At 41.3% G+C, this 14,857-nt stretch overlaps 1 protein-coding gene and 1 long non-coding RNA gene across 17 annotated transcripts in view; one reads left to right on the top strand and one right to left on the bottom strand.

Moving 5' to 3' along the window:
• The window catches only part of ARHGEF9 (Cdc42 guanine nucleotide exchange factor 9), a 149,461-nt gene that overhangs the window by 115,409 nt on the left and 19,195 nt on the right, over positions 1-14,857 (top strand). For 12 of the 16 annotated variants that reach the window (XM_019019513.4, XM_031005850.3, XM_031005848.3 and 9 more), the window contains 2 exons: positions 2,974-3,105; positions 13,246-13,489. In XM_019019513.4, the coding sequence (XP_018875058.1) occupies positions 2,974-3,105; positions 13,246-13,489 (376 nt within the window). The remainder of the gene's footprint in view (positions 1-2,973; positions 3,106-13,245; positions 13,490-14,857) is intronic. The other 4 variants (XM_055376962.2, XM_055376963.2, XM_063702958.1 and 1 more) reach the window with 2 other exon arrangements.
• LOC134757911 (uncharacterized) overlaps positions 1-14,857 on the bottom strand; it is a 280,826-nt gene that overhangs the window by 264,759 nt on the left and 1,210 nt on the right. The window lies entirely within an intron of this gene.

Genomic DNA, 14,857 nt, shown 5'->3' with positions numbered 1-14,857 from the left:
GGTCTTTTGAGATTCTCACCTTAGAAATCTTCCATGGCATCTGGTTGTTCCCCTGGGTTGGTGACAGTGGGAGGAGATTGGGTGGGGGCCATCATTCTAATGTGGTTTGGTGGATAAGAGCATAGGCTTTGGAGGGCTTCTGACCTAGGTTCTGCCCCTTTGGGCAAATTACTTCCAATTTCTTTGACCTTGGTTTTGGGGTAATAACAAAACATCACTTACTGGGTTGCTATATTACTAGGAGACAGGATAGGTATGGAAACTGGGGCACACAGTAATAGTCAAGAAAATGAGTATCACTTATGTTGAGCTTATAGTGTGATGTGTACCTTCTAGGCACTTTATATGTTTTAATTTAAATAATCCTCACAACACCCAAATGAAGTTGGTACTGTTATTATCCCCATGTTAATGATGAGGCAACTGAGTTATAGAGAGACTACGTGTGTTGCTCAAGGTTAGTCAGCTTGGTGAGCATAGAGGAGTATTATTTTAATTTTTTTTTCTAATTGGTGGAGTTACATGTTGCAAGTAATTAAAATATAATTGATGCTGGGCACCGTGGCTAACATCTGTAATTCCAGCACTTTGGGAGGCTGAGGTTGGTGGATCGCTTGAGGTCAGGAGTTTGAGACCAGCCTGGCCAACATAGCAAAACATCATCTCTACTAAAAATATAAAAATTAGCTGGGCATGGTGTCACACACATGCCTGTAATGCCAGCTACTTGGGAGGCTGAGACACAAGTATCGCTTGAGGCCAGGAGGCAGAGTTTGCAGTGAGCCGAGATCGTGCCACTATACTCCAGCCTGGGCAACAGAGGGAGACTCTGTCTCAAAAAAAAAAAAAAAAAAATTAGAATTGAGATGCCCCTGGCTGGTGGAGTGGATGGACCAGATAATACTGGGTAGCCCTCCTGGTCGTATCATCCACATTTAGTAAATTGTATATTTAAAAGTCATTCTGACCATCTTCTTATGGCATTGGCTCTCTTTTATGGCTTTATTGGACTTCATACATATTCAAAGTGGACTGTAGCACATCTTCCTAGCCTGCATCAGGGTGGGAACCTCTCTCAGCTTCCCATCCCTCCATCAGGAAATAGCTGTACTGCTCCCTAACCTGGTGGCTTTCTTTCCCAGTATCAGGCCTCCAGAGGTTCTGTGCTAGTATGTCAGCCCCTCTAGAAGGAGTGTTTACTTAGTTCCTGGATAATATTGAGGCTAAGTCGGGAGCCTAAAGTTGAAGCAGTATTTCTAAGCTTTTTTTCGGCAGTGGGGTGGGGGGTTCTATTATTAGAAAATAATTCTACTGAGTTCCCCCTTTCCTTCCCATCCTTTAGACTGGGGAAAAAAATGATATGCTTGAATACACCATTTCTAGATGCCCCACTCTCTGGCCTACTACCCTGCCTGATTTGTGTTTGCCTCTGATTATTTCTGGGAGGTATGAAGGTCTCCATCTCTAACCTTGCCTTGAAGCTTTTGGGTGAAAGGCTGAGATCTTAGCATCAAGGTATCAGCCCTATCATGAAGATCATCCTCATACTACATCTGGGAAAACTGACACCTAGAGAGAGAGGAAGGAATGGGTTCTCCAATGCCTTTTTGACCTAAAGACAGTATAATATAGTACAAGGAGTGAGCATATTCTATGGAGCCCCAGAGGTTGGAGTTGGGTCATGGACCTGTAGCTAACTAGTTGGGCAACTTTGGCTTATCACTTGATCTTTTTGTACCTCTAACTGTAAAATGGGAGCAAGAATATCTACTTCCCAGGGCTATCGCGAGTCTCAGATAAGATAGATTGAAAATATCTGGCGCACTGTCTGACCCATATAGGTGGTCAGGAAATATTAATTCTTCTGTGTCTTGGGACACTACTCTTTGTCCCTATCTTCACATAGGCCCTGGAATACTCACCCCTGTGCCCACAACTTCAGTGTTAGTTTGCCTTGTGTTTCATGAGTTTTGAGCATACCTGCATTCGTCTCCTCCATGAAGACATAAGCTCCTTGAGGACAGGGGCCAGGACTACCTTGACATCTGACACACACCTGCAACATACTTCTGACCTATCAGAGTTGCCATAAGGAAGGAGTAGGACTTGGAAACTCTATAGAATTGAATTAGCTAGGACTTAGGTGTCTTGGTGCCTATTTGTGTCAGACTCTTTGTAGCAAGGAGGAGAAGTAGTTCTAGGCTTTCTGGATAACAGACCAAGGAATCATGTGGCAGTTAAGTTTCTTATTCAATCAGTAGATTTTAGTGAACTGAGAGGAGAAGGAAAAACAATTATAAGAGGGGAGTGGGTTCTTTTTCTCTCCCTCTGTTATCATCTTCCTTCTTGTCCTCCCGTTTCCTTCTACTCATGTGGGAGGCAGTGAGATTAAGGCCTGTTCTTCAAGTATTAGAAAGAGACTGAGGGACCAGAGCAGGGATTGAGAGACTGGGACAGAAAAAGAGATTTATAGAGAAGAGAGATGGAGAAGTATATATATATATATGTGTGTGTGTGTGTGTGTGTGTGTATATATATATGTGTGTGTATATATGTGTGTGTGTGTGTGTATATATATATATATATATATATAAACATCTCTCTCTCTCTCTTTCTCCACACACATATATATGTGTGTATGTAGAGAGAGAGAGAGAGAGAGAGAGGCAGACAGAGAGAGACAGACAGACAGAGAACTTATAGGACCAGAGGGTAACTGGTGTAGAAAAGCTGTAGCAGTCCCGGGTGGCAGGGCACATTTGGCCTTGGGGTGAATAAGAAAATGGGTCTTCCTAGCTCACAGAGCTGTAAAGCTTTTTGAGGAGTCCCAGGAGTCCCTCTCTCCCTCTGTCTCTACCAGGGCCTTTCTGGCCTCTTCCTGTCCCAGTCTATGCCCAGCCTTGGGTGCCTCCAGGCAGGTGATGGTGCCATCCTTCTGCCTGGCTGCCTCTCATCATCACATGTCCTTCCCAGGGCGAGGACATCCTAGACAGGAGCTCGGAGCTGATCTACACTGGGGAGATGGCCTGGATCTACCAGCCCTACGGCCGCAACCAGCAGCGGGTCTTCTTCCTGTTTGACCACCAGATGGTCCTCTGCAAGAAGGTAACCCTGCCCCCTTCTTCCCTGAGGGAGATGGGTACCTAACAGGGTACCAGACCCTCCTCTTCATCATCCCCAGGCTCCCAACAAAGTGGGCAAATACTGATGGGGGGAAAACAGACAGGAGATTGGCAGCAATTCTGTATCAGGAGCACTAATGTGGCATGAATGTCACAGGCACGGTTGGCTTGTGGACAGTGAAAAACTCTGAAGTCGGTGCATTTTGTCTTGGTATTTTTTTTTACCCTTTGCCCTAATGACCCTGGGGTGCTCCTTCTCACTTTCTTCTACCCAGAGCTGCTGGTCTGCACCATTTGTAAAAAATATTGAAATATGTCTATCTTAGTTGGTAAATAGTAGTTTCCCTGAGCACTTTCCCTCATTTCCACTCTAATGGCTCTGGCCATGTGGCCCCTCTCTGCCCTGGGAACCAACGAGGAGCCTCCTACTTTTGCCCTGACAGGTAGGTACCTTTGTGATATAGGAATTTTTTCCATGCCTCTACCTATTTCCTATACAAGGTGCACTGGTTCCCCACAACCCCCAACCGTGCTCTTCTCCACTCTTCCTTCTTTGTAATCCATTAGAGGAGAGGTCTTACTCTTGTCACTGACTCTGGATAACTCTGTGTATGTTGGTTTCTAGGACTCTTCTCCTTTGTGAGGCTGGGAAGGGTAGCATATGTTCTAAGCATCACTCCTCCTTATGGGATACTCTTACCCCTACTTCCTCACTCATAGTAGAGAGTTCAGACCAGTTTTGGCTCCAGGGGCTAACTGGGAAGAATTGGGGACCAAGGAAAGTAAAAATGGAAGAAGAAACCAGAATGCTTAGAGTGACTTTACAAATTCACCATGCTACCCTTGGCTCTTTTGCCATCATCTAGTCCCTTTGTCCTCTCCTTCACCCAGTAGTGAATGCCTCTGAAGAGGAGTGCTGAGTCACAAAACACCAGAGTAAATAGTGTTATATTTTTCTGGGCTGGAACATGAACCACACAGTTTTAAGCCCCCTGTCCTCTGTGTGTGTATGTGTATGCCATATCTTGTATTGAATCTTTATCCATTTGCTTTGACAGTGGATTGAGGGGAAAAACACTGAGCTTAGGTTCAGACTGCCTCAGTGTTTGGTGATAAGCTCTGGAACCAATAGCCAGTCAGTTAATGGGGATAATAACTTACCTCAGTATGGAGCTGACCCTCAAACAGAGAACTTTTATGAATCTGAAACTCAGCCAAACACTAATGCTTCTTTTTAGCTCCCCCAACTCTTCTCAGGACTTTCATAAAATCAGGAGGTAGGATTTTTGAGGGTTAATTTAGGTGGCCATGGAAATTCTCAGCATATCAGCCATGTCACCAACACTAATGTGCCTGTTCTTCCCACTAAGGTGTTTACACTCAGAACAAGTAGCCATAGAGACAGCAAACAAATAGGAACCTGGCTTATTTTATAGTTCTGCACCCCCTAGGCCCTGTTAATTTTGGCATCTGTTAGCCAAGGCTGGGATTACTTTAACTAAATTGTGAAACTAGGCTCTAGAAAGCAGTGGCTATAAGAGATAGACCAGGATCCAGAACATAAAACAGTGAGTCAGAAGCCAGGAATAAAGGGGAAGAAACAAGATAAACAATGGGTTTAACTTAGAACTCAACGGACAGTGGAAGACCAAGATGGAGTAATGAGCCAAGTCTAAGCCAGATAGTGGGAGCCAATGATTAGGAAGAAACTGGAAGTCAAGCCAGGGCTGGGGATTCAAACCAGCTAAGCTGGCAGGGTAGGGGAAGCATATAACAGGGATGGTGAAAACAAGAGAAACCTCGAAGCAGTCATAGCTTCCCACAGAAGGGAGCTTTCTTGTTTTTACAAGAACCATAGGCTTTTTTCTCAAGACACAGCCAGCCTAGAGTCTGGAGTATAAAGGCTACTAACTGCATATACTTGGGTGTTCTTGACGCTGGCTTCCCAGAACACGAGCAGTTATAGCCTAATTGTTCAAAGGCCATTAAAACTACCTGATGTTTGTTTTGAAGATTTCCATTTGTTATCTACAATAAGATTTTCCATTCAACAAGTAGGGATAAACTTTTGAAAAATGATCATGGGGCCAAAAGAAGGTATGCAAAGAGACAAGGTATTTTGTCTGCTGGGTTGTTTAGGGACCTTTTGCCATTACTATAAAAGACTCTCTTCTTGAGATAGAGCTGGGAGGAATGGACTAGGCTCTCTGGAGGTGAAAATTCCTTTGACAAAGAGAATCCATGGAGGAAAGGAAGGCAATGTCTGGATTGGGCCAAGGTGAGTGAGGCTGTCACCTTGCTCACCTCAGGCACACAATTTAATTGGATATCCGAAAGTTCAGTAATCTTTTTTACCAGGAAGAAAGGAGGTGAGGATGCTAAATAATGAAATATGGCCACATTAAGCTTTCTGATGATCTCATATTTAAAAAGGAGGAAACAAAGACCCCTAGCAAGTGGCTAAATAATATATAATATTTTACATATGATATAATATTTAACAGGGGTGACAAAATAGTTTCATGAATCCTTGAATGAGTCAAAATTAGTTTTTAAAAATGCTTAATTTTAATTACTTTTAAAGCTGTGTTCAAATGAAGAAAAAAGAAGTGATAGTCTGACAACCCCCTGTTTGAGGCAGATGGTTTACTGATAACAGGGGAATATAAATTCCTTCTCTATCAAGGAAAAGAAGGCATAAACTTGTTTCAAAGGGAATTGAAGCCCAAAGGATCTGAGGTTGTAAGAGAGTACTTTACTGCTCTGAATTCTTTCATGCTGTAGATATTGAGCACCTCTTCTGTGCCAACCAGCTCTACTTTCATAAGGATTCTAGTCTAACAGAACTTAAGTATGATGTTATTTAAAAATATATACATCCCAGAGCACTGAAATAATTCTAAGATGTCCCAAGTGGAATTGCTGTAGGTCATCTTGACAGAATTATGGGTTCCAGGAGATCTGTGAGAAGACTACAGATAGGAAAATGTACCAGTTTTCAAAGCAGAAAATAATATGTTCTAGAAAGTAGAAATCAACAATAAGATATTAATGAACTAGCATTTATTGAGTGCTTCTATGATTCTGTTCTAAGAACTTTACACTTATTAACTCAATTTAATCCTCACAACAAACCTATGAGGTAGGTACTATTATTATATTATTTCCATGTTAAGGATATGTAAAGTGAGACCTAGATAAGTTATATAATTTTCCCAAGGTGAAATAGCTAATGAGTGACAGAGCCAGGAATTACATTCAGATAAGCTGGCTCTAGATTCCACATTGGTAATATTTATGTCATTATTACCATTGAGCTTGTCAAAATTCTGTACTTGATTATTAAACAGCCTGTGAACATTTAGAAAGAGATACAGTGGCCACAGGCATCATCTTTGGCTTTCTGAGAACAAGTCGTATCCCATAAAACTCAGTTTCTATTTTGCCAGTAACTTAATTAGTTGATAGGAGGATTGCACAGGACAGAGAGTGTCCTCCTGCATTTCAGATTTTCCCATGGTTTCCTTGCAGACAGAAGTCATATGGAGTGATAGATAAAACATAAAGTTTGTAATCAGACAATTCTGGGCTCAAATCCTGATTTCAACACTCGCTAACTATATGATTTCAAGCAAGTGACTTTTTCCTTCTTGTACCTCCATTATATCAGTTGTGAATGGTGAGAATAACTATTCTACAGGATTGTCATGAAGATTAAATGGAATCAATGCATATAAAATGCCTGATAGGGTGCCTGGTACTCATTAATCTCATCTTACCCAACCTCCAACAAAGAAATAGACAGCCTTATAAAGTAGTGAGGTCCCCATCACTAGATGTACCCAAATATGGACTAGATTATTATGTGCCAAAGATAGTATAGTAAACATTGAAACACTGATCTCTCTCCATGAGCATGTGGCCTCACCACTAAGTTCTCATCCAACTGTTAAGATTCCCTTAATTCCCAGTCAACTATGCAACAATGTGCCTGTTTTGTACATTGGGAATTGGGATTGACTAATCCACTCAGAACAGCTTAAACAACTTATGCAGCTTGTAGCTTGTTTCAGAGAGAGAGAGAGAGAGAGAAGGAGAGCAAGAGAGTACGTGGGCATGTGTGAAGGTACCTTTAAAATGGCAATTATAGTGTGTGGGAAAGTCACCAGTGGCTTCTAATTATGTGACCCCTTCTTTAATTTTTGCTGTCACCACTCTTTTAACTTTTCTTCCAAAAAATCCAGATAAGACTCTGTTCTCTTTCTTCGTATTATCTATACTGTCAGTCTCTGCTCCTCTGTGTTTCATTGCATTTTTATTTTAGTTTTTGATGTGTTTTATTATTTTCTTCGTGATATAATTATTTGGGAAATTATTTTGATGCTTTGAGGGGATTTTTTTCTCTTTGACTATTTACTGTGGAAAGGAGCAGATCCGCTTTTCCTGCACCCTCTGTCCTGTTGTGCCAGTCTGGCCATGTTCTGTTGTCCCTTGTGTCATAACTGTTCTTTATTCCTGTTGCTTTCACCATATTCAAGGGGATCAGAACTAAATAACGTGTAATGATGTTGGGCAGAAGACTTCTGTTCAGGGAAGTTTCTGCATTTGGACAATTTCTTCTTGCACTGAAGGGTCAGACTTGGAGGATGAGCTATTTGGGACAGCTTATAAATCCAATAATAGCAACAGAGATGGGGCTGGAGCAGAAAGAAGAAGGGGATTTGAAACCAGAACTCCTGAGTACTTAACTTTACTCTGTCTCTTACTAACTTTTCTAACCATTGGCCAGTTCTTTAACTTTGTCCTTATTTTCCTCAGTGTCAAATCAGGCTGATGATAGAAGTCATCTCAAGAGGCTTTGGGAGAGAACCACCTGAGGTAGTGGGGAACAGTGGAGTATGGGGTTAAGAGCATGGGTGCTAGGGCCAGACTAGAAGGCAATCTCCTTTCTCCCATGAGGTATATGACCTTGGGCAAACTTTCTGTACTTATAATTATGCCCTTGTTTGCAAAATGAGAATGACAGTGTATGTACAAGGAAGGGAGGTTGTAAGGGTTAAATGAGACAATGCAGATGTAGTACCTGGCACATAGTAGGTACTTAGTGAATGTTGGCTATTGATACTATTACTATATATGCAGTGTTACTAATAATTCATTCAGTACCTTTTTATTTAGAGGCAATATAGCACATTGTAAACAAAAGCAGAGATTTTAGAGCTGGACAGCCTGAACCCAAAGCCAAGCTCTGCCATTTAGTAGCTTTTATTCCTGGAAAAAATTTCTGTTTTTTCTTCCAATTTTTATTTTAGCTTTAGGGGGTGCATATTCAAATTTGTTACGTAGGTAAATTGCATGTTGCCGGGTTTTGGTACACAAATGATTTCATCACGCAGGTAATGAACATAGTACCGATAGGTGGTTTTTTATTCCCACCCTCCTCTCACCTTCCACCCTCAAGTAAACCCCAGTGTCTGGTGTTTCCTTCTTTGTGTCCCTGTGTACTCAATATTTAGCTCCCTCTTGTAAGCGAGAACATGCGGTATTTGGTTTTCTGTTCCTGTGTTAATTTGCTTAGGATAATGGCCTCCAGTTCCATCCATGTTGTTGCAAAAGGCATGATTTCATTTATTTTGATGGCTTTATGGCATTTTATGGTGTATATGTACCACATTTTCTTTATCCAGTCTATCATTGATCATCATTTAGGCTGACTCTGTGTATTTGCTATTGTGAAAAGTGCTGCAGTGAACATACGCATGCATGTGTCTTTGTGGTAGAACGATTTATATTCCTTTGGGTACATACCCGATAATGTGATTGCTGGGTCAAAAGGTAGTTCTTTTTTAAGTTATTTAAGAAATATCCAAACTGCTTTCTATCATGGCTGTACTAATTTACATTCCCACCAGCAGTGGATAAGCATTCTATTCCTGAGAAAGCTTCTTAGCTGCTCTATGTCTATAGTTCCTCATCAGATGGGGTTATAACAGTACCTACATTGGAGGATTATTTAGGTTAATAAATGCAGAGCATTTAGGACAGTACCTGGTACATAATGTATGCTATTTAAGGGGTCACTGTTGCTATTATTGTTGTTATTATTATTTTGATGTAATTATTAAGCATGCATTCTAGGATGCTGGAATATAGTAGTGAGCGAAATAAATCCAGTCCAAACCCCATGTACCTTCCCTAGGATCTGGAGAGAAAAGGCTAGAGAAGAGTAACTAGGGTCCCCTCTATAAAGGGGCAGGGAGGACCTTATTTACAAACAAGTGAAGCAGGCTACAATCCTGAACAGTTACATTCCCCAGATTGCAGCATCTGTCATTTGTAGAGAATATCCTGCAATGTCTTACTAAGGAGGAACTAGCTCCCTTAATGTCTCCCAATTCAGACGAGCACAAGGAAAAAGGAGGAAGGCTGGCATTTTATTGGAAATGATAAACTTCATTAGGCAGGAAAGTTGTAATGATCCAAATAGCATCTGTTTTGAGCACCTGCTCACCGTGTCCCTGTGAAGGCACTCAGACTACCATTAACAAGTGGCATATGGGCAGCCTGGTTCCAACAAGACCACAGGCAACCAGGGTTCAAGAGGACTTTGTCCCCTTGCCATGTGCAGAGGACAACCAGAGGAAACTCTGGGGCTTTGTCAGCTGCTCTTCTCTGGACAACACCTAAGTGAAGCAAGACCAAAGAAGATAGAGTGCTGGGCACAGCCTTAATGGGCAAGCAAACTAAAAGCTGTGAGCAGCATGGTGGCTAAGTGTCAAGTGTGTGGTATGTCAGGGCCTTCACAATTGGTGTTAGAATTTGGAGAAGGGGAGCCACATCAGCTTGAGCAGTCAGGGAAAGTTTATTTGAGGAAGAAGAATGAGTAAGTTTGACCTCGAAGGCTAAGATTGGAATAGAAAGCATAGTTGGGCCAGAGAGCATCTATTAGTGTGACCCCAAATATATATCTGTTATTTTGGTGACAAATACCATTTGGCAAATACCACCCTGTCCTGAAAGGATGTATAGAATTTCCAGGGACAGTGGGGCAGCTATGTAAATTGAAAAAATATTCAGAGTTACCCTTGCTTTGACTTATTTTTACTCACAATATTTAAATTATTTGGAAAGTTTAAATGAGCTAAAGGAGGTAGTGAGATGTTTTTCCTTTAAGTTTATCAAAAGAGGGTTTTAAGGACTATGAAACACTGGCCCAGGAGCAAGAAAGCTCAGGGCTGTATTTGGTGGACAAGTCTGGCCTCATGTCCTGGAAATGACATGTTTATATTAGAGCTTTATAGCTATTTTACAGAGTAAGGATAACTGTCTTCATTTCTTAGTTGAGGAAATTGGGGCTCAGAGAGGTTAACTGGCTTGTCCGTAACCATACAGCTGGTAGGTTAGGCAGCAAGGCATCAAACTAAGGGCTTCAGACTCTACATCATGCTCTTTCTTTTGTTCCATGCTGCTTACTGCTCATAGTCTTAGCTACTCTTTCTGATTGGAGTTCCTGAACTAGTAGGTCATTCTTAATTATTCCTATCACATCTCTACATTTGGCTTATGACTAATCTAGCGCCTGAAAACTCACATTTAACCCTCTGGGGGACCAGGGAGAACAGGCAAAGGGATAATTTTAGTAACACATCTCTCTAGCCCTGTTTCCCCACCACAGAAGCAGAAATTCTCTCTAGCTTCTTGTCATCCTTACATATCTAAAGAAACAATAGGAGATTCAATTGATGCTTTTAATGTAGCTCCAAGATCATGCATATTCTTTCTATTTTTGGGAACTAGCAAATGTGTTGAAAGCTCTCAATGACTATGACACACCAACTCGGAATGGGGGCGGAGCGGAAGGAGGCTGCAGACTGAAGTTAGCAACAAGGAAGTTGAGGCTGCCTGTTTTAGGCAATGTGGTCCGGTGAGAATGTGTGGTTCAGATCTGGCTTTCCAGGTTTGTATGTATTATATTAAGTATGGTAAGGCACAATTCAAACCTTTCTGAGATCGAGATAAATTACATTCATACATTCTGCCTAGCTTATCCTGCTTTTGTGCTTAGATTAGCCTGATAGGGCCCACTTTTTATACATGTGTCTCAAAAAGTGTTCCTGAGAATTGTGGAACTCAGTGTATGGGAATCACCCTATCCTTTTGGCCAGGATTGAGCTTGTGCACACTGAACATGGTAAAAGGAACCCAGGTTCTGAAATAGGCTTGGGGCAACATTGGCCCTCTCTGTATAGCTGAACTCTTCCTCTCCTGTGAACTTGATCCTGGGGACAACCAATAGATCAGAATCCATCTATATTCTTTTCTTATTTATATGAACAATCATTATGGGAGGAAAAAAGTAACATGATTGTTATTTTTTCAAAAGCAATTCAACGGCATCTGTATTTTCCAGCCTGGGCCTTTGAGGTTGACAGAGCTATGCTGGGAAACCTTGCTATGCTGGGAATCCTGCAAGGTAGCCTTTCCCAGCCCAACTGAAAATCTCAGTGTACCGCACAGTGTGAAGAGTTAGGATTGGGAATGTGAGTGGGCAAAAGAAGATCCTTCATAGGGAGCACACAGCTGAGAAGTGAGTCAAGTTAGGCAATTCAGTAGAATGGAAATGGTTTAATTGAACTGTAAAATGCTAATAAAAATTAATGAGCATTTCTGACTCTGTCCAGCTGACTGAAAGAGCAGATAAAGCAGAGAGGAGGGAGAGCTGGCCTGAAGACATCTGTCAGGACAGGACTCATAGGGGCCTTCCTCAACCTGACTCAGCCATACCACATCTCCCAGCAGTGGATGTGTTCTCAGAGGAGGCTGAGGGCAGCGCCAAGAGGAGGAGGGGCTGAAAGGCCACTCCAAGATATTTATAAGATCTGACATTCCATAGGCCTATATGTCATTTCTTCCATCCCTCTATTTTCTTTTTTAACTTATGAAATATTTGACATTCAAAAGGATATAAAAATAATATAATGAGTACCCACGTGCTTACTATCCTCCTTAAGAACTAATTCATTACAAATAGTTTTCCTTCCCACCCTCTCTTCTGCTTCTTTTTCTTCCCCTTCCTCTCTTGCCCCTCCCCATTTTCTGCTCTGTACTGTCTGGAACGTGGCATATATCATTGTCACGTATTTCTTTATAATTTTCTACATACATATGTATCTTTAAACATTATGTGGCTTTTTTTGTATGTTTTTCAAGGTAACAGATACAGATGAGGTAAAACTATATAGAAAGGAAACCATGGAAATGATGAACATAGGATTTAGGATGGAGGATGCCTTGGAGTTGTAACTTTGGGATTGGTGGCAGATTCACCAGTACTTTATATTATTAAAATAAGTAAGTAAATGAATAAATAGAGAAATAAAAATGCCATGCATGGACCAATTATGAGTGTCTCATGGACTAGGGTTAGGATTAATCCGATTTTGTGTCTATGAGAGCAAAACAACAATAACAAATAGGCAACATACTGTTTGTATCCATCTACAACTTCTGTTTTTCTCCATAAGATTTGTGACATTCATCTGTGTTGATATGTGAACCTCTTTATTTAATTTTACCTCCATTTCTCTTGACAGACTGGGCCTTTTCTAAAAATCCCCAGAGTGCTAAGTGTTAGACCCCCCCTAGGTAATCCTTTGCCAGCAGTCTGTGGCCTCCCAGCTACTCTTACTATTCAGTCCCCCTCTGATGTTCAGGTCTCACTGGCCTGCACAGATATTTGAACACACTCCAGGCAACCAGCCAGCTCATTTCATACCTCTAGTGGGCTTGCTGATGTTTTAGAAAAGGAGAAGCCCTTGCTAGCCATGTTTATGTGGCTTACTGTTTCCTACCTCCCATCAGCAGACTTGCACACATGTCCAAGGATTGATTCTGGTGTCTGAAATGATCTTTCAAGGTGAGACAGAGGCTTTTTCTTTGGGCATCTAGTTAACCAACCTGTCAATGTCAGACTACTAGTATAACCTGGCCAAATTTAGAACAAACCAACCCTCATTGGTACTTCAAAATGGTGACAGTGTTAGCATTCTGCTGTGCCCCTGTGCCAACTCTTCTAGTACTCGCCGTGCACATACCTTCAAGAAACCTCTTCCTTCCCATCTAGGACCTAATCCGGAGAGACATCCTGTACTACAAAGGCCGCATTGACATGGATAAATATGAGGTAGTTGACATTGAGGATGGCAGAGATGATGACTTTAATGTCAGCATGAAGAATGCCTTTAAGCTTCACAACAAGGAGACTGAGGAGATACATCTGTTCTTTGCCAAGAAGCTGGAGGAAAAAATACGCTGGCTCAGGGCTTTCAGAGAAGAGAGGAAAATGGTACAGGAAGATGAAAAAATTGGTAAGTGACCTGAGAGTAGAAAGAAGAATATGGCTTTGAAGAACATAGGAGGTTTGAATTGGTTTCCATTTTCCTGGAGTCAGAGGGAAGATTTCTGTTGCAAACTGACTTAAGCTACTTTGGTGGTTCCTTATTATTAGGTTCTTTTTGGTAAGTACCAATAGCTTCCATTAGTCAGTGGTAGGTTTGAACTATAGGTTGTCCTCCCCTACTAGCTAAGAATATCACACTGAAAGCCAGCCTCAGGCTTGATTCTCCTAAACATACATTTATTAGCAAATAAACAAAAATCAGTTATACAACCTGTTCTGTAATCTTCATAAAGCCTCAGCTCTCTGTCATTAGGTATATAGTTTGTACTCCTGATTAGGATACTTCAGATGTTAACTAAATCCCCCTAGACTGTAGATTCAAATAATATGCATATACACTTCACACTTTCTGTGTGGAAGTATTTAAAGTAAATTATAGAAAATATAACAGGACTTAAAACCATGACCATTTTCATGATTTCGAATCACACGGAAACATACTTTTTTGCCTTACAATAAGTTGTTTCTCTTTTCCAGTGGGGATATAGATAGTAGAGATATCTTTCATGCTGCTTCCCAACTGTGGGATTTAGACGCCATTGGCTATAGCTTTGTGACTTATAAAGTACTGTCTGGTCTCTTGCTCATGGTCCTGCCTTTCTGTCATAAAAAATACCAAGCAACCAGACTTGTTAATTCCCTGAGAAGACATACAGTTTCTGTCTTTGCCCTATTGCTTATGAGAGTGAAATTGTACTTTAGAAGGCCTGAAAGCTCAAGTTTATGGAAATTGTCTCTAGAAAAATGGGCCTACTCATTGAATCCTGGTGCAAAAGGGTTCTCTTATCCTTCCATGTGGGCGACTGAAATTATCCAGAGGTAAGAAAGGATGGTCAGAAAGACAAATCTAACTCCAGTCTTCTCCTCAGAACTTGGGTAGAGTGCAGATTAATAACTCACTTTGAGTCTCATTGGAATCAGACTGCTTTCAGTATGTGGACACTCCATTGGGACATGATGTGGAGTGGCATATAAATGTTGATGGCTACTTCTCTCAATGGCAAGCAGCAGCAGCCACTGACCTTGCCTAGGCTGTTAGAGTTATTAAAGGAATGGTCTTAGTGTTCAGACCCTGAATCAATTAGAAGGCCCCTGCCATTCCCATTGGCTCTAACACAATGTCTCCCACACAATGCCCTAATAAACCTGTGACTTTGTCTGCTTCTAATAGAAAAGCTTCTAGAAATTACTTTCTGAACAGGCATATGTTCATCTTTAAAAATGTTGAGGTTTTTTTTTTTTGGTTTGGTAATAACAGTAAATCACTTCCATTGTA

The sequence above is a fragment of the Gorilla gorilla genome, chromosome X (genome assembly GCF_029281585.2).
Source record: "Gorilla gorilla gorilla isolate KB3781 chromosome X, NHGRI_mGorGor1-v2.1_pri, whole genome shotgun sequence".
Taxonomy (NCBI): Eukaryota; Metazoa; Chordata; class Mammalia; order Primates; family Hominidae; genus Gorilla; species Gorilla gorilla.
Note: the sequence above shows the minus strand (reverse complement) of the source record. Positions and strands in the feature narration are given on the sequence as shown.